This window comes from Perognathus longimembris, chromosome 5, assembly GCF_023159225.1.
Source record: "Perognathus longimembris pacificus isolate PPM17 chromosome 5, ASM2315922v1, whole genome shotgun sequence".
Classification (NCBI taxonomy): Eukaryota; Metazoa; Chordata; class Mammalia; order Rodentia; family Heteromyidae; genus Perognathus; species Perognathus longimembris.
In genome coordinates, this window is record NC_063165.1 from 60,238,757 (window position 1) to 60,266,745 (window position 27,989).

The 27,989-nt window shown below is 38.2% G+C and overlaps 1 protein-coding gene across 2 annotated transcripts; it reads left to right on the plus strand.

Annotated features, from left to right (window-relative positions):
• On the plus strand, positions 1 to 26,433 carry Tbccd1 (TBCC domain containing 1). Of its 2 annotated transcripts, none has more exons than XM_048346999.1 (8): positions 1 to 62; positions 2,508 to 2,886; positions 9,667 to 9,822; positions 15,362 to 15,728; positions 18,379 to 18,565; positions 18,691 to 19,185; positions 22,803 to 22,953; positions 25,880 to 26,433. In XM_048346999.1, exons 2-7 carry the CDS (start codon positions 2,551 to 2,553, stop codon positions 22,930 to 22,932), a joined length of 1,671 nt encoding a protein of 556 aa, XP_048202956.1. In that variant the 5' UTR covers positions 1 to 62; positions 2,508 to 2,550; the 3' UTR covers positions 22,933 to 22,953; positions 25,880 to 26,433. The 2 variants fall into 2 exon arrangements, with proteins under 2 accessions (XP_048202956.1, XP_048202955.1); XM_048346998.1 differs by having other exon boundaries at positions 61 to 116.
• The last annotated feature ends 1,556 nt before the right edge of the window (positions 26,434 to 27,989 follow it).

The following is a 27,989-nucleotide window of genomic DNA, read 5'->3' on the forward strand; positions in this document are numbered from 1 at the left end:
GGCGGGCCGGGCCAGCGGCACGCGCGGCTTTCAGGGCTGTAGGGCGGCGTCCGCTTTCTCAGGTAACCGCGCGGGGCGGATACTCTAGGGGACGGAGTGGGCTGGTCAGGCTTCGTGTGAGGGCTGGGGGGAGGGGGGCTGCCTTGGAGCTGGCTAGGTCACGGTCAGGTCCACCGTCGTCCCGCCATCGACCCTGGGACGTGGGGTTCCAGAAGTCCGGGACCCCTGTGGAGATGGCATCGGGTGGGTGGCACCGCCCCCCGGGTCCACGCCCCCCATTACCAGAAAACCCCACCACCCCAGCGCCTTCGGGAGCCAGAGCCCACTTCATTTTACCCTTCGGTTCCTGTTGGGTGTCGGTTCGAACCCAGGGTTCACCCTCAGGATCTGGCTTTGATTCACATTTCAAGGGCAAGAGCTCAGGACCTGACAGATTGTTTTCATTGATTTTAAGAAGTAAGGTCTTCCCGACATGCTTTTGTTGTCTTAGCTGTACTCAGATCGCCCAGCCACCAACTGGAAAACAGTTGTCATTTATCCGTCCTGTTCACCTGTTCACCTTCCTGTAGCCCTTCACCTGGCCCTTGAATGGCCTCACGTGCCCAAAGTTTTTCAACCTGGTGTGGACCCGCTCCTTTTTCAGAAATCCTCCCCATACAGTTCACAGGTCAGATCAGAATCTTAAGATAGAGGTGTGCTAGCTAAGTATTTGACTTTAGGTGAGTCCCTTAACTTCTCTAAACCTCTTTTTTTTTTTTTTCTTATCTGAAAATAGGGGAAATAATGCAGGTGGTTGTGAGGATAGGAGGTAAAATGCACAAAGTATTTGGCATGCTGCCTGGCACATAGTGAACAATTATCTATATAGTTTTTAAAAGCACAGCTTTTTCAAACAAATGTAAAATATCCCAAAGCATTTCTTCATCAGTCATAAGGAAAGATTTTACAAGTGATGGTAAGCTGAAGTTAAGTGCTCATGAAGTGGGTGTCTGGATCAACTGAGGGTGCTATTTGACATTTATTTTGCAAAGCAATGGGAATGTGTTTTAGGAGCTTCAGAAGTGTTAGTTGCTTCATTTCACCAATGCACATCTGAAAATGCCTGGGAAAACAATCCATGATGAATAAAATATCCGCAAAGATGGTAATCAAGCCACTACATATAAAAGTGAAAACACGTGGACTTTTTTTTTTTTTTTTTTTCCAGTCTTGGGTCTTGGACTCAGGGCTTGAGCACTGTCCCTGGCTTCTTTTTGCTTATGGCACTCTACCACTTGAGCCACAGCGCCCACTTCTGGCCATTTTCTATTGATGTGGTGCTGAGGAATTGAACCCAGGGTTTCTATGCTAGGCAAGCACTCTTGCCACTAGGCCATATTCCCAGCCCCCACTTGGACTTTTTATAAGTATTATAAGTTTTATAAGTATTTCATAAGTCATATATGTTATGTATAATAAAGAAACAGGAAACAAGCATGAAAATATTTTTACCTGAACCAAGAATAGAACATACTGTTACAAAGAGCAAAGATGCTTTTATTTTCCTTGATCTATATTTTCAGACTGTGTTTACATTAACATTTTTGTCTTCTACTACTTATAAGTGTTTCATATTGGGCCTGTATGGGCAGCCTACAATACCAAGTTTTTAGCTACTGCCCTCTTTGTGTAAGTTATTTAACTCTGAAATTTTATCACACTTATTTTTACCAAAGTGTTCCCCGAAAGGTAAAGCCTTCTCTTCACACCATTCCTTTTCTTTCTGCCCTGAGGGAGGATCCAACCTAGATTTTATGCAGTTTTTACATTCTTCTAAAACAATCATTTCTAAATGATATTTTTTTCCTCAAACAGAATCTGGTCCAAAATCTATTTTAAGTTGTTAAACCAGAGCTGCTTTCAAATTGAGGATCTAGTACATTTAAAGAACAGTTAAGGACAGCCTGGCACCAGTGGTTCAAGCCTGTAATCCTGGATACTTAAGAAGCTGAGATCTGGGGCTGGCAATATGGCCTAGTGGCAAGAGTGCTTGCCTCGTATACATGAAGCTCTGGGTTCAATTCCCCAGCACCACATATATAGAAAATGGCCAGAAGTGGCACTGTGGCCCAGTGGCAGAGTGCTAGCCTTGAGCAAAAAGAAGCCAAGGACAGTGCTCAGGCCCTGAGTCCACAACCCAGGACTGGCAAAAAAAAAAAAAAAAAAAAAGAAGCTGAGCTCTGAGGATCTTTTTTGAAGTTAGCCAGGCAAGAAAGTACTTGAGACGCTTTAATTGGAGAATTAACCATCAAAGAGCCAGAAGTAGAGAGCTGTGGTTCAAGTGATAGTGCACTAGCAAAAAAAAAAAAGCTCAGCTGACCCTTAGTTCAGGCCCTAGGACTGACAAGGGGAAAAAAGGAAAAAACAAACAAACAGTTAAGGGAGAATCTACCAGTTAAGGGAGAATCTATTTCCCAAAAATATGCATAACAGATTTGTTTCAAGTCTGAAGAAGCTCTGTTTCGTAGGTATGCAAAGAAGCCTTTTCATCCAGATGTCCTTAGTGATAATATGGATCAGTCTGGAGTTCTCCTCTGGGTAAAAGCAGAGCCCTTTATAGTGGGTGCCTTGCAAATCCCACCTCCATCCAAGTTCAGTCTTCACTATCTCAAGAAGATATCCACCTATGTGCGAACACGGGCTACAGAGGGAGCTTACCCACGCCTATATTGGTCTACGTGGAGACACATTGCATGCGGGAAGCTGCAATTGGCTAAGGATGTAGCATGGCTTTACTTCGAAATATTCGATAGTCTTTCCGTGAGGACACCTGAGGAGAGTCTGGAATGGTCTGAGATTTTGTCTAACTGCGCGTCTGAAGATGAAGTTGAAAAGCAGAGGAGTCAGGTATGGATTAATGTGTGTATAATTGTTTGGGAAATAAGCCATTCTAAGTATTTGTACTATTGTACTGTCAGTATAGTCTGAGGGTTTAGCTTAATGGCTATTGTGATCCCAAAGTACCATGTAAGTTTTAGCAGTTCTAATTTGGCAGTATTTGATGCTTTTCATCAAATACCAATAATTTTCTCACTTGTAGAGTGGTAATACTGTACAAACTGTGAGAGTATGAAATACTTTCATTCACTTTAAAAATATTTTAGGGTAGTGAATCACTGATATGGTTCAGATGCAGCTGACTTTTTTGGTGTTTTTTTTTGCTCATCCTGGGGCCTGGGTGCTGACCTCTTTGTGCTCAAGGCTAGCGTGCTCTACCACTTGAGCTACAGCACCACTTCTGGCTTTTTGTGAGTAGTTTATTGACTAAAAGTCTCATGGACTTTGTCTGCCTGGGTTGGCTTTGAACCATGGTCCTCAGATCTCAGCCTCCTATATAGCTAGGATTATAGGCATGAGCCATTGGCATCTGGCAGCAGCTGACTTTTTAAACAAATATTTGCTATATGCTGGGATTCACAGATGATTAGGAGTATGTATTCATACATTTTCTGTTGCTAATAAGACTATACCACAGACTGGCTCAATTTTAAAGAGATTCATTTTGGCTAATGATTCTGAAATTTCAAGGCACAGAGCTTACAGAGCTCTAAAACTCTATGAGCCAGGATATCTCAAGCTAAGACACAAGGAATGTCCTAGGGGCACCACCCTTAAATGCCGTAGTCAGATCAAGTTTCTTTCAATGCCTCACAATGGAAATTAAATTTGAACATGAGTTCTCAGAGTAGACAAACAATATTCCAACCATAGGATTCTGTCTCTGCTCATTCTTCTGCGCAGCATATATTTCTCACATACAGAATGATCATACCATCCAAATAGTCTCAAAGTCTTAATTTGATCCAACATCACTTCAAAAGTCCCAAGACTTGAGATTCAAAGTAAACTTTTCAGCTGTGAGCCTATAAAATCTAAACAAGTTGTCTACTTCCGTATACAATTTTGGGCAGGCACAGGGTGCTATACATTCTTATTTCAAAAGGAGTAGGCAAGTAGAAAGTCCAAATAAGTCCAAAACCCAGCAGCGCAGACATGAAATTTTAAAAGCTCTAAATTCTACGTCCTGTACAAATGGAATTAGGCTTCAAGCAGCCCTGCCTTTTCAGCTTTGCTGGGCTCAGCCCCCATTTCAGCTCTCGGTTTAGGGTCTGATCACTGTGGCTCTCATCTGGCATTGCACAGTGGCAGCTTTATAGATCTGAAATCTTGGTGGTGGCCTCCTCCTTCAGCTTCACCAGGTACTGTGCCAGTGGCCCTTCTCTGTAGCAGCTCTGCCTCTGAAGCCTCTCTGCCTCAACTTCCAGGTTTTGCTTTGAAGTTTTGGTGTTAACTGCCATAAACCTGTAAATCTTGCATTCTGCATGTCTACAGAATTAGTACATGTATACCAAGCTCCAACGCTTAGCACCTTTGGAGCTGTGTTAAGAGCTATATCTGGTCCTGCTTTAACATCATGGGCAGTGGCCACAAAATACTTCTCTGGAAAGTCTAGCAGAAAGCCAAGGTACCCCTAGGCAAGTAAGCCTTTGGAAAGTATCCTGGGTGTATTTCTTGAAACATTTCTATCATTCTAGGCTTCTGTAATGGTAGGTAGAGGCAGCCTTAGATTTCTGAGATACTCTCCAGGCCTCTTTCTCATTATCCTGATGGATCTGACCTCATTTTTTCATGCTGATGATTTTAGCTATAGGTTGCTTGGCCCCAACCCCTACATGATTTTTCTTTGTACTTTCCCTGACCAAGCTGTGAAGTTTTCAGATCCTTTACTCTTGTTCCCCTTAAATTATACATTCCATTTTTAGGTTATGCTATTGCTTCTGAGTTCTGCAGTTAAAAAATAATCTAGCAACAGCTTGCTTTGTTGTTCAGATATTTCCTCTGCCTGGCATCCCAGTTCATCACTTTAAAGTTCACCCTTCCATAAAACTCTCAGGTATGGCCCTAGTTCAGTGCAGTAGCATGACAAGACCAAGTGTAATAGTATTAGCATCTCAGTGGCTTAGGACAGTAACTGTTCTCATTCATCCAGCAGTCCTGCACAGGTAAACCTGGTAGGGTGAATTTCTGGTTTTTTTGTCCAAGCAGCGATGCAAGGATCCATGCTTCTATTTTTTTTTTTTTGAATCACTATTAGTGTTAACTAAGCTCTGCTATGGGAAAAGGAAAATAGTGAGTATTCAGTGGCGTAGGTTAGAAAAGCTTATTTCTTGTTCATTTTAACATGTAGGTTTGCACTTAAGCTGTGGTTCTTTTACAGGCTGTAGTTGGCATTATGCATCTTCACTTGAGAGTATAGGCTGAAGAAAGAACTTCTCTGTAGGCCATACCTATTCTTGTAACAAATGGGAAGAGCAACCAAGTGGGAGGAAATTAATGATGTCTATTTTTTTTGTCTTATTTCTAATGTATATAATTTGATGGCATTAAACATGACTATGCACTGTGAAATCATTACTACTGTCAAGGCCACAGAGACATCCATCACATCCCTAGATCTCTCCAACCCACATTATATATTAGTTGGTATGTGGTAAGCATAGTCAGCATGGGTCTATTCTTTTAGAAAATGTAATACATTACCATTTATTATCTGAAGGCACTATACTATATTATAGATCTGCAGGACTAAATTATCTTGCTTAACTATAGCCATTGACTACTATCTCTCTACTTCCCTTCTTCCAGCACTTAATAGTGACCATTCTAATTGCTTCTGTGGGCTTGACTATTTTAGATTTCAGTTATGCTGTGATTTGGATATGGTGTCAGTGTCCCAGAGGCTTCACGTGGTGAAATTTTAATCCTCATTATGAAAAATTAAGAGGGTGATTATGGTGTTTAAAAGTGGAGCCTTTGGAAAGTGAAGAGGTTATTAGTATAGTCTCTCCCCCAACCCCATAATTGAATACCAGTGGCTTTATGAGGAGAAAGAAAAAGAAAATACTCATATGTCTCTTGCCATCGAATACTCTTTATCATCTTAGGACTCTGCCATTAAGAAGGCTATCTCCAGGGCTGGGGATATAGCCTAGTGGCAAGAGTGCCTGCCTCGGATACACGAGGCCCTAGGTTCGATTCCCCAGCACCACATATACAGAAAGCGGCCAGAAGCGGTGCTGTGGCTCAAGTGGCGGAGTGCTAGCCTTGAGCGGGAAGAAGCCAGGGACAGTGCTCAGGCCCTGAGTCCAAGGCCCAGGACTGGCCAAAAAAAAAAAAAAAAGAAGGCTATCTCCAGATATAGGCTTTCTTCTTTGCACCTCTAGAACTGTGAGCCAAAATAAACTCTCAGCCTGCCTCAGATAATTCACTATAGTAACAAAAAGTGGACTGGTCAAACTTACAAATGAGGTCATACAATATTTGTCCTTCTGGTCTATTTCACTTAGTAAAATGTCCTTCTGGTCCAGCTGTGTAGTTGAAAATGGCAGAGCTTCCTTCTTTTTAATGGCTGAATAATTATCTATGTATATATCACTTTTCTTCATCCATATATCTGTTGATGGATGTTTTGTACTATATCTTGACTATTCTCAGTAATGTTACAGTGAACATGAGAGTACAGTCCTATCTAAGGTCCTAAGGTGGGATTGTTAGATCATAGGATAAACTCAAATTTTTAATTTTTGAGGAAGCTTCATACTGTTCTGTCATTGGCTATACCAATTTGCATTTCCCCCAACTGTATACCACAGTTCTCTACATCTTTGCCAATGATTATTTTCGCTTGTTAATGATCGCCATCCTAATATATGAAGTAATATACTGTGGGGTTATTTTTGTTTTTGTACAGACGTTTGACCTCTGCACCTCACACTTGCCTAGGCAAGTAATCTACCACTTGAGCCATGGCTTCAGGCTTTTTTGCTCAAGTTCTTTTTGAGATAGGGTCTTGCTTTTTCTTTCCCCTGGCCAGCCTAGAATGTGGTTCTACTGTTTATGTTTCCTTCTATAACTGTGTTGAGTGACATATCCCATCGTGCTTAGCTTTTTCAGTTAAGATAGGGTCTTGTAAGTTCCCAACTCTGACTGGCCTGGAATTGCTGTCCCAATCTTAGTCTTCTGAGTAGCTAGGATCATAGGCATGAGCCAGGGCTTCATGTAGCAAGACAAGCACTCTTTAATTGAGGTGTGAAAGCACTCTAGGTTCAGGTGAAGTTCCTGATGAAGAAACACAATGAAGATTTTTTTCAGTGATAAAATCTGCATATTTTTGTATCTCAACAATATAAAAGTTGATATAAATTCTTCCTTTTTCTTTTTTTTTTTTGGCTTCATGGATATCACTTATTCAGTATGAAATCTTTGTACCGTGTTGAGAGTAAATGTACATTCTTGGTCTAAAAAAAGAAAAGAATAGGGCTGGGAACATGGCTCAGTGGTAGAGTGCTTGCCTAGCATGTGAAGCCCTGGGTTTGATTCCCCAGTACCACATAAACAGAAAAGGCCAGAAGTTGCACTGTGGCTCAAGTGGTAGAGTGTTAGCCTTGAGCAAAAGAAACTGAGGGACAGTACCTAGGCCTTGAGTTCAAACCCCAGGACTGGCAAAAAAAAATAAACTATACATTGATTGGTCACGGAAGGAGTTTTCAGAGAACTATATGGTATCACAGCAAGAGAGGTAATGTCTGTCAAGAGATTAAGAAATTGTGTCTTGCTTTGTGTAGATCACCCACTTATTTATTATTACTATAGAGGAACGAAACTCCAAGGATCAATGGGTATATACACATATGTGTATGTATGTATATATGTATATATGTATATATACAAGTATCAGTGCAGCTGCTGCAGCTAAACATTAAAACCAGTTCTAAGAGGTGATCTTAAGGTTATTCATACAGTTGAGGGTAGGAAGAGATCAGGATGTTATGGGTTTATTCATGGTACTTTAAGGGAAAAGTCTTTTTGTTCCCCTCTCCACCATTTACCTAAAAACACTTTTTAAAACTATAGTTTGCTGATTCAGTGTATTCTATCTTAATTTTACTTTCATTTCTTTTGAGAGAATTTTATGGGTCAAGCTTGAAAGTGGTAAGTATAAATTCACCTATATTCAGTTGACTATAATTCAGTTATACCATATCTAATTGTAAAGGAGGCTTGGAAATGCCATCAAATTACACTGAAAAGGAGAAAAGGTGGTTAACATCTACCTAATTTCTCTTACATAGGATAGTATCCAAACAAGGTTTTAGAAATTGGAGACTTATCATACAACCAAGAAGGAAAGGTCACTGTGGTATTCATTAATCAAATATTTATTGAGTACCTGTTATATGTTAGGTAAAGTAGGGATCACTTGGACTGTGGAAATGAGTGCTTGTATGCCATATATTTTACTAATTAGATTATCTACAAAAATAGAATAATAGAATCTCATGAGGATACCGAAGAAATAATACTTTAACAAATAATTATTAAAATGGGAATATGCAGAAAATCAAGGAGTTGCATAGAGTGAAAAAAAAAAACAAAACAGTCTCCAAAGGTCGCAGGCTATATGAGTCCATGCATATAATGGTTTCAAAATGACAAATTACAGATGTAAGAGAAGAGAAATGATTGCCAGAGCTTATGGGGTAAGATTGGCAAGGAAGTAAGTGTATAGCTGTGAAGGACAATGTAAGAGATATCTGTATTGTTGTAAATGTTTCGTATCTTGACTTTAAATGTCTGCATCCTCCTTATGATATTGTACTAGATAAAGAGTACATGGCATCTTTGTACACCTGCATCTAAATTTATGGTTATCTCAAAAAGTTTAAGAAAGTAAAAATTATATATACAAGTATTTGTGAGGTTCCACATTGACAGTTGACTGAATAGATGTGGGTGAGCCATTGACTCTGTATTTTTCAGTTCTTCAAATGATAGTGGTAGTTTGGAATCAGGGGGAATATAACTGTATACCAGATACATCACTTCACTGTTTTACTTTTCTTTTGTGTGTTGGGGGACAGAGCATATGAGGATAATCATAAGCTTCCTCATATAAGAAATGAGTTTACATATCTATCAAACCAGTAGTGTTTTGGGGTTTTTTTGTTGTTGTAGTAGTAAAGGTAGAGTCTCACTTTGTAACCATAGAACTCACAATGCTCCTGCTTCAGCCTCCCAAATGCTGGGATTACAAACATCCCCATGCCTAGCTACTTCTTCCCTTTCCTTAAATGACTTTCTAGGAATTTTATGAAAGCCTGAGGCCTATTCACCTACACCAAGAAATTACATACAGTTTCATATGCTATACTAATCTACTAAATTTTCTTGGTTAATATGTCAACCTTAAGCTAAACTTTATTGTGTTGACCAAATTTACTTCTTTTTTGCTTCCATCTAGTCATTTATTGAGATTGCTAAGATTTTTATTTTCTTTAAAAAAAAAACACCTCTACACTTCTGAAATAGTGTACTTTTTAAAAGTATATATTTCATCCATCCCTCTTCATTAACCCTGGGAAAGAATTTTCTGGCTTTCAATGAAGGTAAGTAAGTTATTTAGCTTTAGAAATTCCTACTTCAGAGCATCAGAGACATTAGCATTATTTTTGAATTTGTTTATTTAGGCTCAGCAAACTGTGAATTCCATTTAGTATGCTACGTTAGTTGTAAACTCATAATTGATGGTGTTTGAAGATATATTTTTCTTGTTTTCTTCTTGAATAGCTTTCAGTGGACACCCTACAGTTTCTGCTCTTCTTATACATACAACAATTAAACAAGGTTTCTCTGCGAACATCTTTGATTGGAGAAGAATGGCCTAGTCCCAGAAACAGATCTCAGTCTCCCGAGCTGACTGAAAAATCCAGTTGTCATAATAAGGTACTATTTATATTTTTGAGAAAGAGACCATTTTAAAAGTGATTCACCTTAGTTAAAAATTATTTTAGAGGGCTGGGGATATAGCCTAGTGGCAAGAGTGCCTGCCTCGGATACACGAGGCCCTAGGTTCAATTCCCCAGCACCACATATACAGAAAACGGCCAGAAGCGGCGCTGTGGCTCAAGTGGCAGAGTGCTAGCCTTGAGCAAAAGGAAGCCAGGGACAGTGCTCAGGCCCTGAGTCCAAGGCCCAGGACTGGCCAAAAAAAAAAAAAAAAAAAAAAAATTATTTTAGAATGGCTAGATACCAGTGGCTCACACCTGTAATCTTAACTACTTGTAGGGTGAGATCTGAGAATGATGGTTTGAAGCTTCCTAGGCAGGAAAGTCCATAAGACTGTGAACTCCAATTTACCACCAAAAAGCTGGAAGTGGAACTGTGGCTTAAGTGGTAGAAATCTAGCCTTGAGCAAAAAAGCTCAGAGACAGCACCCAAGCTCTGAGTGAGTTCAAGCCCAAGAACTGGCATCCAAGAAATAATAATGTTAGAATGAAGCTGGACATGGTGGTACATACCTGTCATCTCAGCACTTGGGAGGCAAAGGGAGAAGGATTGAGAATTCATCATCAAGCTAGACTCTATAAAGCAAGACCCTCTTTCAAAAAATTTTTCTTATGTAGGCCAGTTAATTAATGGTTTTTGCTTTTAACTTTTTCCTTATAATAAAACAAAATCGGGCTGGGGATATAGCCTAGTGGCAAGAGTGCCTGCCTCGGATACACGAGGCCCTAGGTTCGATTCCCCAGCACCACATATGCAGAAAACGGCCAGAAGCGGCGCTGTGGCTCAAGTGGCAGAGCGCTAGCCTTGAGCGGGAAGAAGCCAGGGACAGTGCTCAGGCCCTGAGTCCAAGGCCCAGGACTGGCCAAAAAAAAAAAAAAAAAAATCAATGTGTGCACTCTTAATCAAAATAGAGTAGGGATTCAGTTCCTTAAATGGTATAAAAGTCACTTACATGATGATATTTGGACAAATTATTTATTATATTCTCATGGTTTTCCCTTTTTGCAAATGCTCATGAATTTGAATAGGGTGAATGAGATGTCAGGCTACAAAATCTGTTGAAAAGATTTCTATAAAAGTATCTTCATATGTTGCTTAGTCATACGTAAATAACTGTATGTGCTCTAACAACCTAGATTTTAACTGTCAAATGTAAATTTTCTTAGAAAATGTCTTGCTGCTTTTTCCTTTCTATTTTTTGTATAAAGAAAAATGTACATGATTTTCATCTTTCTGTAATATTTTAAAAGTTTCTGGTATATTCCAGGATGCTTTATCCTCTTGGTTCTGCTATTGATAGTTTCTTCTCACTTTTTAAACGAGTTCCTCTCCTCCTGTCCCTTACATGTCTTCCTAGAGACTGTGTTTTCTCTTCTTATCCGCCTCTGCCCTCAGGACTTCGTATAGTTTGATGAGTCTGAGGTTTGGATCCACACTAGAGCTCTTGCTTCATATTTACCTCTTCACTTTAAAGCTGTGCTTAATAGTTTAGGATGCTTCAGTCTAAATGTATTAGACATACAGTCATGGTATGCTCTCTCCAGATGAAGTTCCTGCTAAATGAGTACATTAGGAGATAATGTTTTTAGCCAAGGTAGACTGCATTCACATCTGGCTCTACTGCTTAACGATTACATGATTTTAGGTATGTTAACTTTTCTAGGCCTTGGTTTCTCTTCTCCATATAGGAAAAAATGTCTCTTTTGAATTCTTTCTGAATTCAGTGTTACATTGGCACAGAATCTGTTGCATAATAAGCACCAACAAAAGGTAGTTCTGCTTCATGCTATGGCATTACCTATTCAAGTAATTGATTAGGCTGGGGATGGGCATTTGAATTTATCCATTGCTTTATATTCTACTTCCTCTGTTTGCTTTTGAGATGGGGTCTCAATGTGTTGCCTAAGCTTGTCTCAAACTCCAAGCAGTCCTCTAGTTTCAGAGAATTTAATATACCTAAGTCTTATTGCTGTGTATTTGAAATTGGTCTGGCTTAAAATGATGACCTGAGACCATCAGTTCTCTTAGGGACTGAAGAAATTAGCAGTTGGTAATATGTACTTGAGATTAAAAATTCTGGTGGCATTGGGATCTATAAGAATAGCCACCATCCTAATGAGTGACCTACAGTTATGAGAGATGAGAAACACTGAAATAACTAGTGAAGTACAGAATGCTGCTCATCAGAAAAAAGAAAGACATATCCAGAAAGACATTTTTTTTTTTTTTTTTTTTGGCCAGTCCTGGGCCTTGGACTCAGGGCCTGAGCACTGTCCCTGGCTTCCTTTTGCTCAAGGCTAGCACTCTGCCACTTGAGCCACAGCGCCACTTCTGGCCGTTTTCTGTATATGTGGTGCTGGGGAATCGAACCCAGGGCCTCATGTATACGAGGCAAACTCTCTTGCCACTAGGCCATATCCCCAGCCCCCCAGAAAGACATTTTGAAAGAGAAGATTACAGATGACTTTCTACTTCCAATTCTAATGAGGCCTGCCTCTTTAGTTTGGCAGAAGACTATATCCGTACAGTAAACTCTTCCTTTATTGAGTTAACATCATGTACTGCCTATACCAGAGAAAGTTACTACTATCTCTCTGTAATTGTCAAATCTTTCCATTTCTGCTTTAGACAAACTCTCTAATCTGTCCCTTTTCTTATATCTAGGCTTTTTTAAAAATCAGACTTCTATGCACACACACACACACACACACACACACACACACACACACACTCTGCCTTTGATTTCATGAGGTCATAATTGGTTCCAACCACACTGGACTTTAAAGTGCAGACACATTATATTCATCTTCTGCCTCAACTCTGTAGATGAATGAATCATCATTACCATTGTTGCTGTCATGGAGCCACATGAAAGAATGCTTTGAGGGGCCCAGAGGCAATCCAGTAAAGAGGAAGAGGAGCAGATTAAACAGAAGATAGCTTTTATCTATTTTCTTTGGTATTCAAATGAGAATTTATTATTTAAAAAATAGTATAGGGCTAGAAAGGTGCCTCAAGCCCTAGAGCACCTGCCTAACAAGTATATGATGCAATACTACAAAAAGAGAATAAAAGAAGAGAAAATATAACTATATAGAAAATAATTTGGAAGTACCTGGCACACCAAACAGAGCCCAGGTATTGCGTATTTATGCAGGCCTTTTCTGATTGGTCTCTGCCTATCATTTCATCTGACATCTGCAAGCCTGCCACCTACCCCACCCAGAACTTCTGGTTCTTTGAACAAAGCAGTACTTTTACTTCGGTAGACCTTGGCATGTGCTTTTCCCTGTGTCTTGAATGACTTTCTCCTCCTTATCTGTTTGCTGTTAACTGTCACCGTCAGTCAAAAATATTCAAACAACATTGTCATGAATTCTTTCTCCCAGGGGGAGTTGTTTCTCTCATGCTCAAAGAATGTATTTACAGATCTCTCAGCAGGTAGGTCCTATCTCAGTGTGCTGTGCTATGTATCTATATTATCCTCACAAGTATAGACTCTTGAGATCCTTGAAGCCTGGAGCTATGTCTTACTTAGTTTTCATCTTTTAATATTATGCATGTTAAGAGACGTTCACAAAGTATCTTGCAAATAAATGAGCCCAGATCACTTGGACATCTGCCAACTTGAAGGCTATTCCTAGGGTTATAGTTTCTCTTAAATCTAGTCACTTTAGTAGCACCATTTCATGCAATAGAATTTGAAATTCTTTCTGTAATTTGAGATGGAAACACAGTGCTTCATTGAATGCCGATTTTGCCTATTTTGTGGTTATTCCGAAACTTACCAACTATGTGACCTTGAACAAATATCTTAACCTATCTGTGTCTTCATTTCTAAGATGGATGTGATAGTGGCATCTTCTTTAGGGTTGTTGGAATTTAAAAGTTTGTATAACAATGCTTAGCACACAGTAGTAGTTAATTAATCATAAAATTTCATATCCCTAATCCAAACATTAGAAACTGAAATGCTCCATAATTGGAAACTTTTTGAATACTACTAATAAGATGTCATAAATAGAAAATATCATAGCTAACTTCGGATAACAGTAGTTAGAATATAAGAGTGTTAAAAGTAAGATTCCTTCTACCTCACCCCAGTAAGAATGTCCATTATCAGGAAAACTAGCAGTAACAAATGCTGGAGGGGATGTGGCCAAAAGGGAACCCTACTTTATTGTTGGTAGGAATGTAAACTTGTTCAACCACTCTGGAAAGTGGTATGGAGATTCCTCAGAAGGCTAAACATAGAGCTCCCCTGTGACCTAGCAGTCCCACTCTTGGGCATCTACCCAAAAGATTACAAACAAGAACACACTAAAGCTACCAGTACAGCAGTGTTCATCGCAGCACAATTTGTCATCGCAAAATATATAATCAACCTAGATGCCCCTCAGTAGACGAATGGATCAGGAAAATGTGGTACATATACACAATGGAACTTTATTCCTCTATCAGAAAGAATGACATTGCCTCATTCATAAGGAAATGGAAGGACTTGGAAAAAATTATACTAAGTGAAGTGAGCCAGCCAAAGAAACATGGACTCTATGGTTTCCCTCATAGGGAATAATTAGCACAGGTTTAGGCTAGTCACAGCAGAGGATCACAAGTGCCCAATAGCTATGCCCTTATGAATACATAACATGATGCTAAGTGAAATGAACTTCATGTTATGGAAACGAGTGTTATATCACTGTTGTAATTACTCTCAACATGCCATGTGAAATGGTAGCTTTGTTGTTGTTGTTGTTGTTGATAATCCTCTTGTATTCCCTTCTGTGGTTGGCCCTGCACTATCACTGTATCTCATCTGAGTACCCTGTATACTGTATATACTTGTATTAGAACTAGGGAAGGGAAAGAGAATATCAAAATCAAGAGATAAAGGCTAAAAAGACAAATGACTCCAAAAGTAATACTTACAAAACCATTTGGTGTAAACCAACTGAACAACTCATCGGGGGAGAAGGAAAGGGGGAGGGTGAAGGGGGAGAAATGAGGGAGGAGGTAACAAATTGTACAAGAAATGTACCCACTGCCTTACGTATGAAACTTAACTCCTCTGTACATCACTTTGACAATAAATAAGTAATTTTTTAAAAGTAAGATTCCCATCAGGTTATGTGTATGAAACATAAATAAATTTCATGTGTGGGTTTGGTCCTATCTTCAAGATGCCTCTGGTATGAATGCAAAATTCCTCAAATACGAGAAATTCCAAAATCTATAACACTTCTCATTCCGGGGCCTTTCAGAAAAAGAATATTCAACCTGTATTGCTTTTGAATTAGTTAACATGGAAGTAGAATCTGTACTCATTGTACACACACAAAGGGTTTTCTGTATAGCCACTTACTTGAGTCTTGGGGAATGAGGTAGCATATAAATGCAAGATAATTAAATGTAAAAACTATATCTTACAGAATCTCTTTGTTCTGTTAGTAATGCTTGCTTTCTATTTTTTTTTCAGAATTGGAATGATTACAGTCACCAGGCTTTTATCTACGATCATCTGTCAGATCTCCTTGAACTGCTCTTAGATCCAGAACAACTCACAGCATCTTTTCATTCGACCCATACTAGTCTAGTCTCTCCAGAAGCTGTTGTAGCCCTTAGCTTTCTTATTGAAGGCACTGTCAGTAGAGCCAAGAAGGTTTATCCTCTACATGAACTTGCCCTGTGGCAACCACTACATGCAGAAAGTGGCTTCTCAAAGATCTCTAAGACTTTTTCTTTCTACAAGCTGCAGTCGTGGTTGAGAGCCTGTTTGACTGGGAATCCATTTGGTCCATCTGCTTGCCTCAAGTCTGGAAAAAAATTGACTTGGGCTTACCAAGGTATTTTTTATATTTTATCCAATATTGAATTGAATGATAGTCCAGTGTTTCATAGTATATTAATGTTACATATCTTCTGTAGAGGATCTAAAATGCTTCTCTATTTTTGTCAGTCCTGGGGCTTGAACTGGGCCTACACATTGTTCTTTAGCTCTTTCTCTCAAGGTTAGCTCTTCTGTTTTTTTTAGTGGTTAATTGGAGATAAGAGTCTCACAGACTTTCCTGTCTGAGTCTTTCCTTGAACTCATCTTCAGATCTCAGCCTCCTGAGTAGCCTGGATTAAAGGCATGAGCCACCAGTGCCTAGCTAAAATTCTTTTTTTTTTTTTAATGTTACTATAAGAAAGAAAAATTCAGTGTCTTCAACAATAGTAATCTCAAAGAACTAATATATTAGGGCCCTTTTTTCACAGTTAACACAATTCTAGCTACAGATAGTTCTCTCTTTGCTTTTCTCTATCTGTTTGTCTCTGTGCCTCTCTGTCTCTCTCTCATGTTCAGTTGCTTGAGGCCTTTTGATGTTTTCTATACAATGGAATTTGGCCATCTTAACAGCAACAGCCTCAGAGAGTTAGTGTAGAGAAAAAATATTTTTTAGCTCCACAAACACAGCAAGGAGATATCTGTAAATTGAAAAGTATGTTAGTAACCAGAGCATATGACATTAATTAGATCAGGTGTCTGTTCCTGGTAGTCTAGCTATGACTAAGTGGCTAGGTTCAGGTGTTGTATGACTCCTGGGCTCACATACACATTTTAAGAGAAGAACTGGGCACATGTGTTTGTTCTACTGAGGCAAGTACCCGACAAAATCCATGGAGAATAAAAGCTTACACTATACTGTATTACTATCTCTGAATTTCAAAGACAAAGAAAAAATAGCTTCTATACAAACATGTATATTTTAAATATGAGTTTTGTGATAATTTGTTTTGAAGAGGATGTGGGATTGAATTCAGGACTTCAGGCATGCCAAGACTATAATGGATATGTGGTTATCATAGAAAATAACTGTAACAGATAAAAAAAATCTCATTTTATAATCTATTGTGGTTAACATTTTAGTACTACTGAACTATACCACCCCCCAAAAAATGTAAAATTTTTATAACACTTAAAATAGAAAACAGTTGAATACCACCAACGAATCTAGAGCAAAAAGATATAGTTCAGCCAGATTCATACTTGTAATCCTAGCTACTCCTGAGGCTGAGATCAGGAGGATGGTTTTTTGAGGCCCACCTAGGCAAAATGTTTATGAAACACCACCTTAAATCCTTGTGTTTGGTGACATGTCCCTGCTGTCTCAACTTTTTGATGAAGCTTTGATTGGAAGGCTTTCATTTCCATGCTAACTCAGGGCCAAAAGAAAAGATTACGAGATTACCTCCCCCCGCCTCCCCATCTCAACAAGAAAAGCTAGGTCTGTTTGTGCAAATCACCTCTGGGCCAGCTTGGGGAATGAATAAGATTCTATGGGAAAAATACCTGGAGCACGAAGGCCTAGAAGGCCTGTCCAGGAACACAATGGCCTGAGCTCAAACTGTAGTACTAAAAACAAATTGTAACCCAAGAATTCTATATCTAGCCAAACTATTCTATACACACTCAGCCTCTTGGATATATAAGGGCTCTAGAGGTATATAATTCTTAGTGTTCATGAAAGAATATAGGCTTAGATATGTTTGAATAGGCACTGAAGGGGAACAAAAAGAATATTCAAACTCGTGATTATACTGAAGTGTTTGCAGAGATGGAAGGATTGCAAATGTATTTTTCTTTTGCAATTATTTTTCTCTTCTTTTACAATTATTTTTCTACAGTAACCATTATATGATACATGTATCATTTAAAAAACAGTAATTCTTTGTGAATTATAACTGAACTTTTAAAAATTATCTTGAGGTAGTTTGTACAAAAGTTTCAATTCGACATGTCACTTTATGCCTACAGTGCATCTTGATCAATGTCACCCCTTTTATCATTCCCTATGTCTTCTAATTTCACCATCTCCTTAATTTACCTGATTTCATTTTCACTTATATACTAAGGATGTCCCATAGCTTACAGAGAAGTACAGGCTGAGAAGCAAGTCTCCTAATATTGGGACCATATTGGGAGAACAACAGAAACATGCTTTTGGTGTCAGTTTGGGTAAGACATTGTGTATAATGGTTATGCACAGCAGGTATGACACTATCTGGTAGTAATAATCTTGGAAGTAAAGACATAGCCTTAGCTTCACTTCATAGAATAACACCGTAAGTATCATTATGTTATTATAACTGTTATGGAAACTTAGAGAGGTTGCCTACAGGTAAAATAATAATAAAAAGGAGAAAGTATTTGTGTTAGGCTAATCATGCCACTTAGCCATGTGACTGTAGGAATATTACTTAAAAGGAGCATGATAAAAGCTTAGATCTCTCTGTAAATGGAATATAGATTTAAAAAATTATAGCAGATTATGAATAATTACAAATACACATAAAAGAATTGAAAGTAGTAAACACCATTTTACCCAGTACTCAGTTATAATATTTTTTCTCACATGTTAACTGAATGTAGACTTGTGTAACCTCATGTGGTAGTTTACATCTTCAATTCAAAACTGTCATATTTATGTTTGTTTGTTTGTTTGTTTTTCATAGTTGAAGGTACAACCAAAAGAGCTAAGATTGCCTGCAATTCTCACACAGCCCCTAAATGGCACCGCATGGTGGTGATGAGCCAGGTTTGCAAGCAGACATTGGCCAAGAGCTCTGATACTCTGGTTGGGGCACATGTGAGAATTCATCGTTGCAATGAATCTTTTATATATCTGCTCTCTCCCTTACGGTAAGCACAGTCCTCTTCACATTTTGGTATTTCCTTTGAACTAGAATTAATCCTTTTCATCAGGACATTTTTTTTTATTGTTCCTCATTCAGAGACATTAACATCATTTAAAAAAATTTTTTTAGATCTGTGACAATTGAGAAGTGCAGGAATAGCACCTTTGTCTTGGGCCCTGTGGAGACCTCTCTTCACCTCCATGGCTGTGACAACGTTAAAGTCATTGCGGTTTGCCATCGCTTGTCCATCTCTTCTACAACAGATTGTGTCTTGCACCTTCTGACACCTTCATGCCCACTTATTCTCTCTGGGAATCAGAGAGTAACTTTCGCACCCTTTCATGCTCATTACCCAATGCTGGAGGACCACATGGCCAGGACTGGTCTTGCTACAGTGCCCAACTATTGGGATAATCCAATGATTGTATGCAGAGAGAACAGCAGCAGTATCTTCCGACTCTTACCGCCATGTGAATTCTATGTATTTATTATCCCCTTTGAAATGGAAGGGGATACAACAGAGATACCTGGGGGTCTTCCACCTGCATATCAGAAAGCACTGGCTCAAAGAGAACAAATGATACAGATCTGGCAGAAAACTGTGAAGGAGGCTCGTTTGACAAAGTGAGTGTTTTCTAGACATGATACTTGTACTTATGTGAAACTTCATGAGAAGACTAACCAACATTTTTGTATCTATGCCAAAGTAACTAATACAATACAGTATATCTTGTGTTCTAACTTTGGTTTCAGGCAGTATTTTAGGTACTATGTTTGGAGAATGAGAATTTGGGAGGTATTTGAGTATTCTTTTAAGAAAAGTATTTTAAGTTTGTCTGGGCGTGGTAGTATATGCCTATCATTCTAGCAGTGGAGAAGTTAAGCAGGAGGATCATGAGTTCAAGGCCTTTTTGGGTTACATGGAAAATTTGCGGCCACCTTGGGCTACATAGCAAGATCCTGTATTAAAACGAAAACAAAAAAATGAAAGCCTGAGTTTAGTTGGCAGATAGGAGACTTACACGAATTGAAGCATATATAGAATATGCCACATAAGCCCAGGTGCAGTGGCTCATACCTGTATACCCAACTACTTGGGAGACGCAGATTGGGAGGGTCTTCATTTTGAGGCTAGCTTAGGCAGAAAGTTCTTGAGACCTTGTATCTACCTGTAAAAGCTGGTGGTGTGCCTGTCATCCCAGCTTCATGGGAAACAAACAAAGGTGGATTCTGATCCAGGCTGGCCTGGGCATAAATGCAAGGACCTAGTCAAATATAACTAAAGCAGAAAGAATTTGGGGCATAGCTTACGTGGTAGATGCAAGGCCCTGAGTTCAAACTCTAGTGTCATCAAAAAGAAAAAAATATATGCCACATAATAAAATCTTAAATATTCTTATGTGCTATATTAGTAGTTCTCAAGTGTGGTTATACATCAGAATCTTCCTGGGGGCTCATTAAAAATACAGATTTCCCTGGTTTTACCAAACCACAAGCTTACTAAGTTGCATTCTCCCAAGTTTTCTTCCTAGTCAGTCCAGGGAGTAATGCCAGTTTTTGACAAAATTCTTCATAATCATTGATGAAAATGTAAAACATACAGTGGTTTTAAATAAAGCTAAATTTACTCAGAGTACTTAGTTACTGATCTCATTCTACATGGGGAGTGCTAAAATACCTTGGTTTTAGTTACATGCTTAGGATAGTAGATGACTATGGCCATTATTATATCCAGATTTTATTTTAAGGGTATTTGTCTTTGACCTCCAGAGGCCAAGGACACATCATGGCTTGTAGAGATTTTCTCAGAAGATATAGGTGTAGGTAGCCAAGGAAGCTTGTGGATGAAATAGGATTTGTAATGGGCCTTGAAGAATGAGAAGTTTGCACAGGAGGTGAAGACTAGATTAAATGCTTCTTCAAGCAGCTGTCAAGGAACAGATGTGGGAGCAGAAGCTTGTGTTTTCTGGAAATCAGTAGTTCAGGCAGGATTTTAGGTATGAAATACTGGTCATTTAAACTTAATGGGGACATTGAACCAGCTGTGTCACATCTTGAACACCAGGCAGTGAAAATTAGACTTAAATAGAATTCAGCAAGAAAAGTCATGGAAAGGTGTTTAAAACAGTAGAGACAGATATTTGTTTCATTTATTCAAAAATATTTATAGAATGCCTGCAAGATGCAAACCACTTTTAGATGCTGTGGCAGAGTAAAAATGTATAAAGCAATGTGGTTGGCACATGAACAATGAAGAGATTTGGAAGGGCAAATTAAGTGATAATTTAATGTCTGGAGTCTCCGTGAACTGTGCTAGAGTGGAAAGAAGAGATGGAGATGCTTTTTACTTTAGTTAGAGAGCTCAGTGCAAAAGTTTGTGAAGAAGACCAAAAAAAAATCGTAAAAATTGAAGTCCAGCTTAGAAATGTTGCTGTTATTTTTGGATGTTTGAGACAGCATCTTGTTGTGTAGCCCAGCCTACACTATGATCATTTTCTCTGCTTCCTGAATGCTGGGGTTACATGCATGTGCAACAATACCTGTCAGAAAATATTTGTGAATCCCTTTCATCCAGACAAACTACTGTTTACAGCTTACACTTAGAAGCTTCTCAGAATAAATAATGTTGGAGGACTGGACTGTGGCTCATGTGATACAGTCCATGCCTAGCAAGTGTGACAGACTCAGCTCATATACCAGTGCTGTATAAAATAAATAGGATGATGTTTGTACAAATATGTAGGTATACAGATTTTTATTCATTAGTGTTATTCCAAGAGGAAATAAACATTTAATTGCTAAAAGATGACAGTGTGGTAGCTTCTTTTAAGTCTTGTCCATTTGAAAGTGACCTAGTTTAAGAGTTGAAGTTTGTTTTAGAAATATACATAAATGTCCTTATGATTTCTTTATTCAGTTTCTAACATAGCTTTGAGAAAACTTAACAATTAGGCTCCTTTTCTGTATTTTTTTTCTTTCTGGTTGTCATTTGCTTAGAATGTAGCAGCCATTTCAAAAGTACTCCGTTTTCTGAGCAGATATTTCATAATGAATGAAATGCTCATTTTTATTAGATCTCTTAGTTTGATTAGATTTTAAGGTGTTATTCTTTGGATTACCATGTCACTGGAGGTGTCACGTTACCTCTCTGGTTGTATAAAGAGTGAGGGCCCAGTGAGGTGACTCACCTGGAATCCCAGCACTTGGGAGGTGAGTGCAGGAGAAGAATTCAAAGCCATCCTGGGACTATATCAGAGATACCATGTGATAAAAGGAAAAGGAGAAAGAGAACTGCGCTTTGTCTCGGAAAAGGGGTTTAGAAGAACTTGCAATTCAATTCTGCTCGCGTTATATGATTTGGGGAAGAATTCTAATAAGCATGCTTTATTGTGGATTAGATGCTATTTGAGACAGAATAATTTTATGATTGGTAGCTTAATATTTTTTTGTTTGTAAGGCAGGTATGGGGAGATGAAGTGGAACTAAAATTATAATTGTAAAGAAGCAGCAGTCAGTCAGGAAAAGGTGATGTTTGGTCATTCTTGTGGCTTAAGCCATATTTATTTTTCTTCTAGACTAAGGTCTGATTGCAAGGTGGCCTGTCTAATGTTGATGCTCTTTGGACATGTTTGTGTTCAACATCACAGCAGGGAAGAACCTAAGTTATACCAAGGCCTAGCTGATAGTGCGAAGCTGGCTGCTGGCTATCAGGAGCTACTTTTCTCTTTATTGTCTTGAATATAATAAGCATATTACTATATTAGGGCCTTTATCATTTCTGTTTCTTCTGCCTGATGTTTCTTCAATCGCTCCAGACAGACCTGTATACAGGTGTCATTGTAGGCCTTTTCTGTCCATTCTTTTTCTTAGAGAGCATCCCTAGTACAGTCCATTCTCTGTCCATGCTCTGTCCCCCCCCACCCCCACAAGTAGTTTCTTTGTAACTACTTAAGACTACTTATTTATTTTCCTTTTTACATATTTTGCCTGCAACCCACAGGGACATAGACTAAATATGTGAATGGCGCCCTCTAGAGTCAGGTAGCTTGACTTGGCCAGACAGTGCCCTGTCTCTTTCCTTCATATGGATGCCCTCTGTCAGCACATTACCCAACATGCATTTCATCCTCAATAAATAATTGACAGCACTTGATTACAAAGGGAGATAGTACCTGAACCTCCCTTTAAAAAAATCTTTATTAGTATTCTAACATTCTTTTTGCTCTTAATTGTAACTTTAGGGATCAAAGGAAGCAGTTCCAGATACTTGTGGAAAACAAGTTTTATGAATGGTTGGTTAATACAGGACATCGCCAACAGCTGGACAGCCTTGTACCCCCTGCAGCAGGCTCCAAACAATCAACAGGATAGAACTCAGACACCATGTCTTTGGTAGGCATTTACAATACAGTACTTAAGCTTTTAAAAGGAACTCTTTGGAATAAAATCTTCCAAGCATACCCCCCAAAAGCACAGTGCATTATGGTAAACCTTTTCCAAATTTTTTCCACCACTCATATCAACATACTTATCCATGTTTACCACATTTTATAGTGGAAAAACCAACCAAAATATTCAGATGGTATCTACAGAATTTTGAGCAAATGTAACAATCAAATTTTAACTTTTTTATTTTTTGCTTGGCACAGCTATATACAGCTACTACTTTTCTCATAGTTTTGAGTTTTATTCTCTCTTCAAGATACCTTTCCTTTCTCCCAACCTCCTCCAACCGAATTAATAAAACTAGCCTATCTTTGTTGGTCACACATGTGAGAGGTATGTCAAATGAATCCAAATGAAGATGTGACAACTGAACCCTAGAATACAGCCACAGATTTATAACAAACATATGTCCTATAAGAACATGAATTTAGACAAATTTACAGGAAGTTATTTAATCTAAATCTGTAGCATTTTAAAAACATAAATAAGTCTATAGTGTTACTGTTTGTGAAACTCAGTAAAGCATTTTAAAAGGCTAGCAATGGAAAAATGAAGGACACAATTAGGTAGTTTGCAGAAAAGTATTATAGAGAAAGGATTTTCACTTAAAAATAAATAAATATAACTTATAGGAGGAGTAACTCTTGACTAAAATACTTGAAACAAGAAGTGTTTTAGATTTTGCATAAATTTTACCAGTTGACTGTCCTAATCTGAAAATCTGAACCCCACATGCTCCCAAGTCCAGAACTTTTAATTTTTGGCATTTTTGGAGGCAGTTTGACAACATCAAAATTAAAAATATAAACATTGCCTGTTTAGCAGTTTTACTGCTTGAAATTTCTTAGAGCTAACCTCACCTATATTAAAATTTATTTAAATGTTTGTCCTGTTAATTGGTTTATCAGGTTGTACATGATTTTAAAAAACACATACACATTGTGGAATGACTAAAGCTAACTAATATAGTTTATGTAATATATATTATACACATTATATATTATAATTAATATAATTATTATCTCACAGAGTTGTCATTTTTATGGTGAGAACACTTAAAATCCCTAGCATTTTTCAAGAATGTAATGTGTGGGCTGGTGGAGTGGCCCAAGTGGTAGAGCACTTACTTGCCTAGCAAGCACACAACCTTGAATTCAGATCCCAGTACCACCACGACCAAAAAAACAAAAACAAAACAAAAAGTTGTCAATAAGGCTGGGAATGTGGCTTAGTGGTACAGTGCTTGCCTAGCATGCACAAAGCCCTCGGTTTGATTCCTCAGCCCCACATAAACAGAAAAGGCTGGAAGTGGCACTGTGGCTCAAGAGGTAGAGTGCTATCCTGAGCAAAAGAAAGTCAGGGACAGTGCTCAGGCCCTGAGTTCAAGCCCCAGGACTGGCCAAAAAAAAAAAAAGTTGTTAATCATGGCCCTCATCTACTGCTCTGAACTTATCCCTCATTGAAATTTTGTAGCCTGTAAAAAGCTCCATTAAAAAGCTGTTTGCTGCAGCATGTTTGAAATAACTGTGAGCTGGAAACATCTCAAATGCTGCTTAGAAAAGGACTGGTGCATGGAATTTATCTTTAAAAGAATGAAGTTAGTCTAAACATACAGAAATGGATTGCTCTTGAACTTGGGAGAAACTTAAATGTTGTATTTTGGGGGAAAAAAAGGTGAGGGGTGGGATTTTTGCACACAAGCTAATTAATTGCATAGAAAATTTCTGAAAAGATATAAAAAATTATAAACAGTGTATGTCTTTGAGAAATAGACAAGATGGGCATCCAGGAAAACTTACTGTTTATTTTTAGTGAGATACAGTTAACACAACATAAAATTCATCTTGCTACAGTGAAGAATTCAGCGGCTTTTAATACACATTCCCACGTTTGTGCAGCCATTATAATTTTCAAATCTAGAATATTGTCCTCACTAGTAAATTTAGAAAAAACTAGTAAAATTTAGCCCATGTATCTGGTGGTCACACAGATACCTGTCTCCACCATCCTGTGTCTCCTCTTATCCCAGACACTCACTACTGTTAGTTTATTGTGGTCTGTTCTGGACGCTGCATATAAACAGCATCAATCCAGTTTCTTGTGACATGTTTTCAAGCTATATCCATGTCACATGAATCAATACTTTGTTCCTTTTTATGGCAGGATAAAGGTTGTTTCTACATTTCAGCTACTATGTATAAGTTTTTAGCATTTGATTTTGTTTTGTGCCAATACTGGAGCTTAAACTCAGCCTCATGCATTTCGGCTCATGTCTGGCACTCTAGCACATGAGCACCGCCTCTGACTTTCTAAAGTCTCACAGACATTCCTGTCAAGGCTGGCTTCAAACCTCAACCCTCAGATTTCCACCTGCTGAGTAGCTAGCTAGGATCACGGCATGAACCATCATCACATCCTGACTGTTTTCAGCATTTGTGCACAAGTTTTCATGTAGATGTATGTTTTTCAAAGAGTGGAACTGCTTAACTTTTGAAGGAATTACAGTTTTTCAAAGTAACAAAAAGATGTTTTGTGTATTTTTGAAGTGTATATAATTTTTAGTGAATTTTATAATAGCAAATAGATCTGAAATAAAGGAAAATTTGATGGCGATTACACAAAAGAAACAAGAACTCTAAAGGTAAAAATTTTAGTTTAAACTGATCTCTTCAGTGTGCCAGTTTTTGTTTCCATATGGGAACTTCTCAGTTATAAATTAGTGTGATACAAAAAGAAATATTATTCACATTTGTTCTCCTAAACTGTCAGCTGACCATAATTTATGTGATTTTGTAAATGGATTTGTTTTTTACTTTCATGAAACCAATAGAAAATTAAGTTATTAATATTTGTTTTCTTTTGTTTTCTTCAGGGCTCTGAACATGACACTGAGTGGAGGACAGAGCTGCCCCTCTGAAAACTGTCCTGTACACTTGCTGCTAAGAGACTTAGGCCCTTCTTTCTATTTAAGACCTTGACTTCATTTCTATCCAATGCTCATTTGTCACTGTTGAGGTTAAATTTTACTGAAGCTTCTGACTTTTATAGAACATTAGAAGACTCCTGATTGTGATGTCAAAAGGAAAAGTTGATGAAGGCATTCCTGCTATGTCTATGTTAATATTTAAGTGATTAAATATAGATTTTAAGTTTATTTCATATTTTAATTTTTATGATGAAAGGATTTTATCCTTTCAGAGTTAAAAAGAGTTCTGTAATTCTTTGTAACTATTTAAAAGGAAATTACTACTCCTTTTTAAAAGTAATTGGAAGGAAAGTATAGTTTGTTGATGTATAAATGAAACAGATAGTTTTTATACAAAGATATTTTAGACTGTAAAGTATGAAACTTAATGAAATTATGTAAAAATCTTTATTTTTCTTTTTTTTTGCCTCAGATTTCCAATAAACAAACTCTAAAAAGTATTTTCTCCTTTTATTAAAAAGATAAAGTTTTACTACTTTTAATTAATAAAATAAAAGATTTCCAATGTCATTCTGTGACATATCAAAGTAAAGTTGACATATGGTTGGGAGAAACATTCTTCAAGATAAAAGAAAATAATTTCAAAATTTTTTTAATGAATCTGACCATTTGAAAGGGGGCTATTTATATATTTCTAAGGGAAAAATCTGAATATTTGCTAATTCTATTTGAAGTTTCATAGTTTTTACTTTAAGATGAAATTCAAGCAAGCAGAAAATTACCCAATAAAAAAACACTGGAGGGGCTGGGAATATGGCCTAGTGGTAGAGTGCTTTCCTTATATACATGAAGCCCTGGGTTTGATTCCTCAGCACCACATATATAGAAAAAGCCAGAAGTAGCAGTGTGGCTCAAGTGGTATAGTGCTAGCCTTTAGCAAAAAGAAGCCAGGGACAGTGCTCAGGCCCTGAGTCCAAGCCCCAAGACTGGCAAAAAAAAAAAAAATACAAACACTGGAATTGGAGCTGGGAAAGTGGCTTAGTGGTAGAGTGCTTGCCTAGCATGCAAGAAGCTCTGGATTGAATTCCTTAGTACCACATAAACAGAAAAGGCCGGAAGTGGTGCTATGGCTCAAGTGGTAGAGTGCTAGCCTCAAGCAAATGAAGCTCAGGGACAGCACTCAGGCCATGAGTTCAAGTCCCAGGACTGGCAAAAAGAACAACCAAAACCACTGGAATAAGAGAAATGAGTATTAGATAGTGTTAATGGAATTCATGGTATTAATCAAATACCTCCTTTAAAACTCAGAAAATAAGCATTTAGGGGCTGGGAGTATGGCCTAGTGGCAAGAGTGCTTGCCTCATATACATGAGGCCCTGGTTCGATTCCCCAGCACCACATATATAGAAAATGGCCGGAAGTGGCGCTGTGGCTCAAGTGGCAGAGTGCTAGCCTTGAGCAAAAAGCCAGGGACAGTGCTCAGGCCCTGAGTCCAAGGCCCAGGACTGGCAAAAAAAAAAGAAAGGAAAAGAAAATAAGCATTTAACATTTACTTCTCAGTAATCTTCATATTGAGGCATGGTGGCCATTCTAAACTGACCCTTTGGAGTCTCATTTATAGAAATATTTGTTGGGTAGCTTTCTTAGCAGACAGATGAGGAAGTTGGACGTTGAAGAAGAATGTACTTTGGAAATGTACATTGGAAATTAAAAGAAGAGTTGATTTATTGTGTCTGAGTTTACAATAAGAGGTATATTAAGGGCCAAAAATTGTTCTCTAAACAGGTCCCAATATGATCTCCTGGACAGAGAAAAATGGGGCAACTTTTGGGGTATCGTGGTAGCTGTTGGTCTCTGTGTACAGTGGCATGCTTCTTGTGGGTTACAACTCTTTCTAACTTAGGTTTTGAAAGTAGTTCAAACTTAAGGAGAATCCACACATGCCCTTTGTGTCTATCACCAGTTGGAAACATTTTGCTCCACCTACTTTATTACTTTCTATATAGTACTGTTTTATTTTTTACTGAACAGTTGGAGAATAGGTTGCAAACATCTT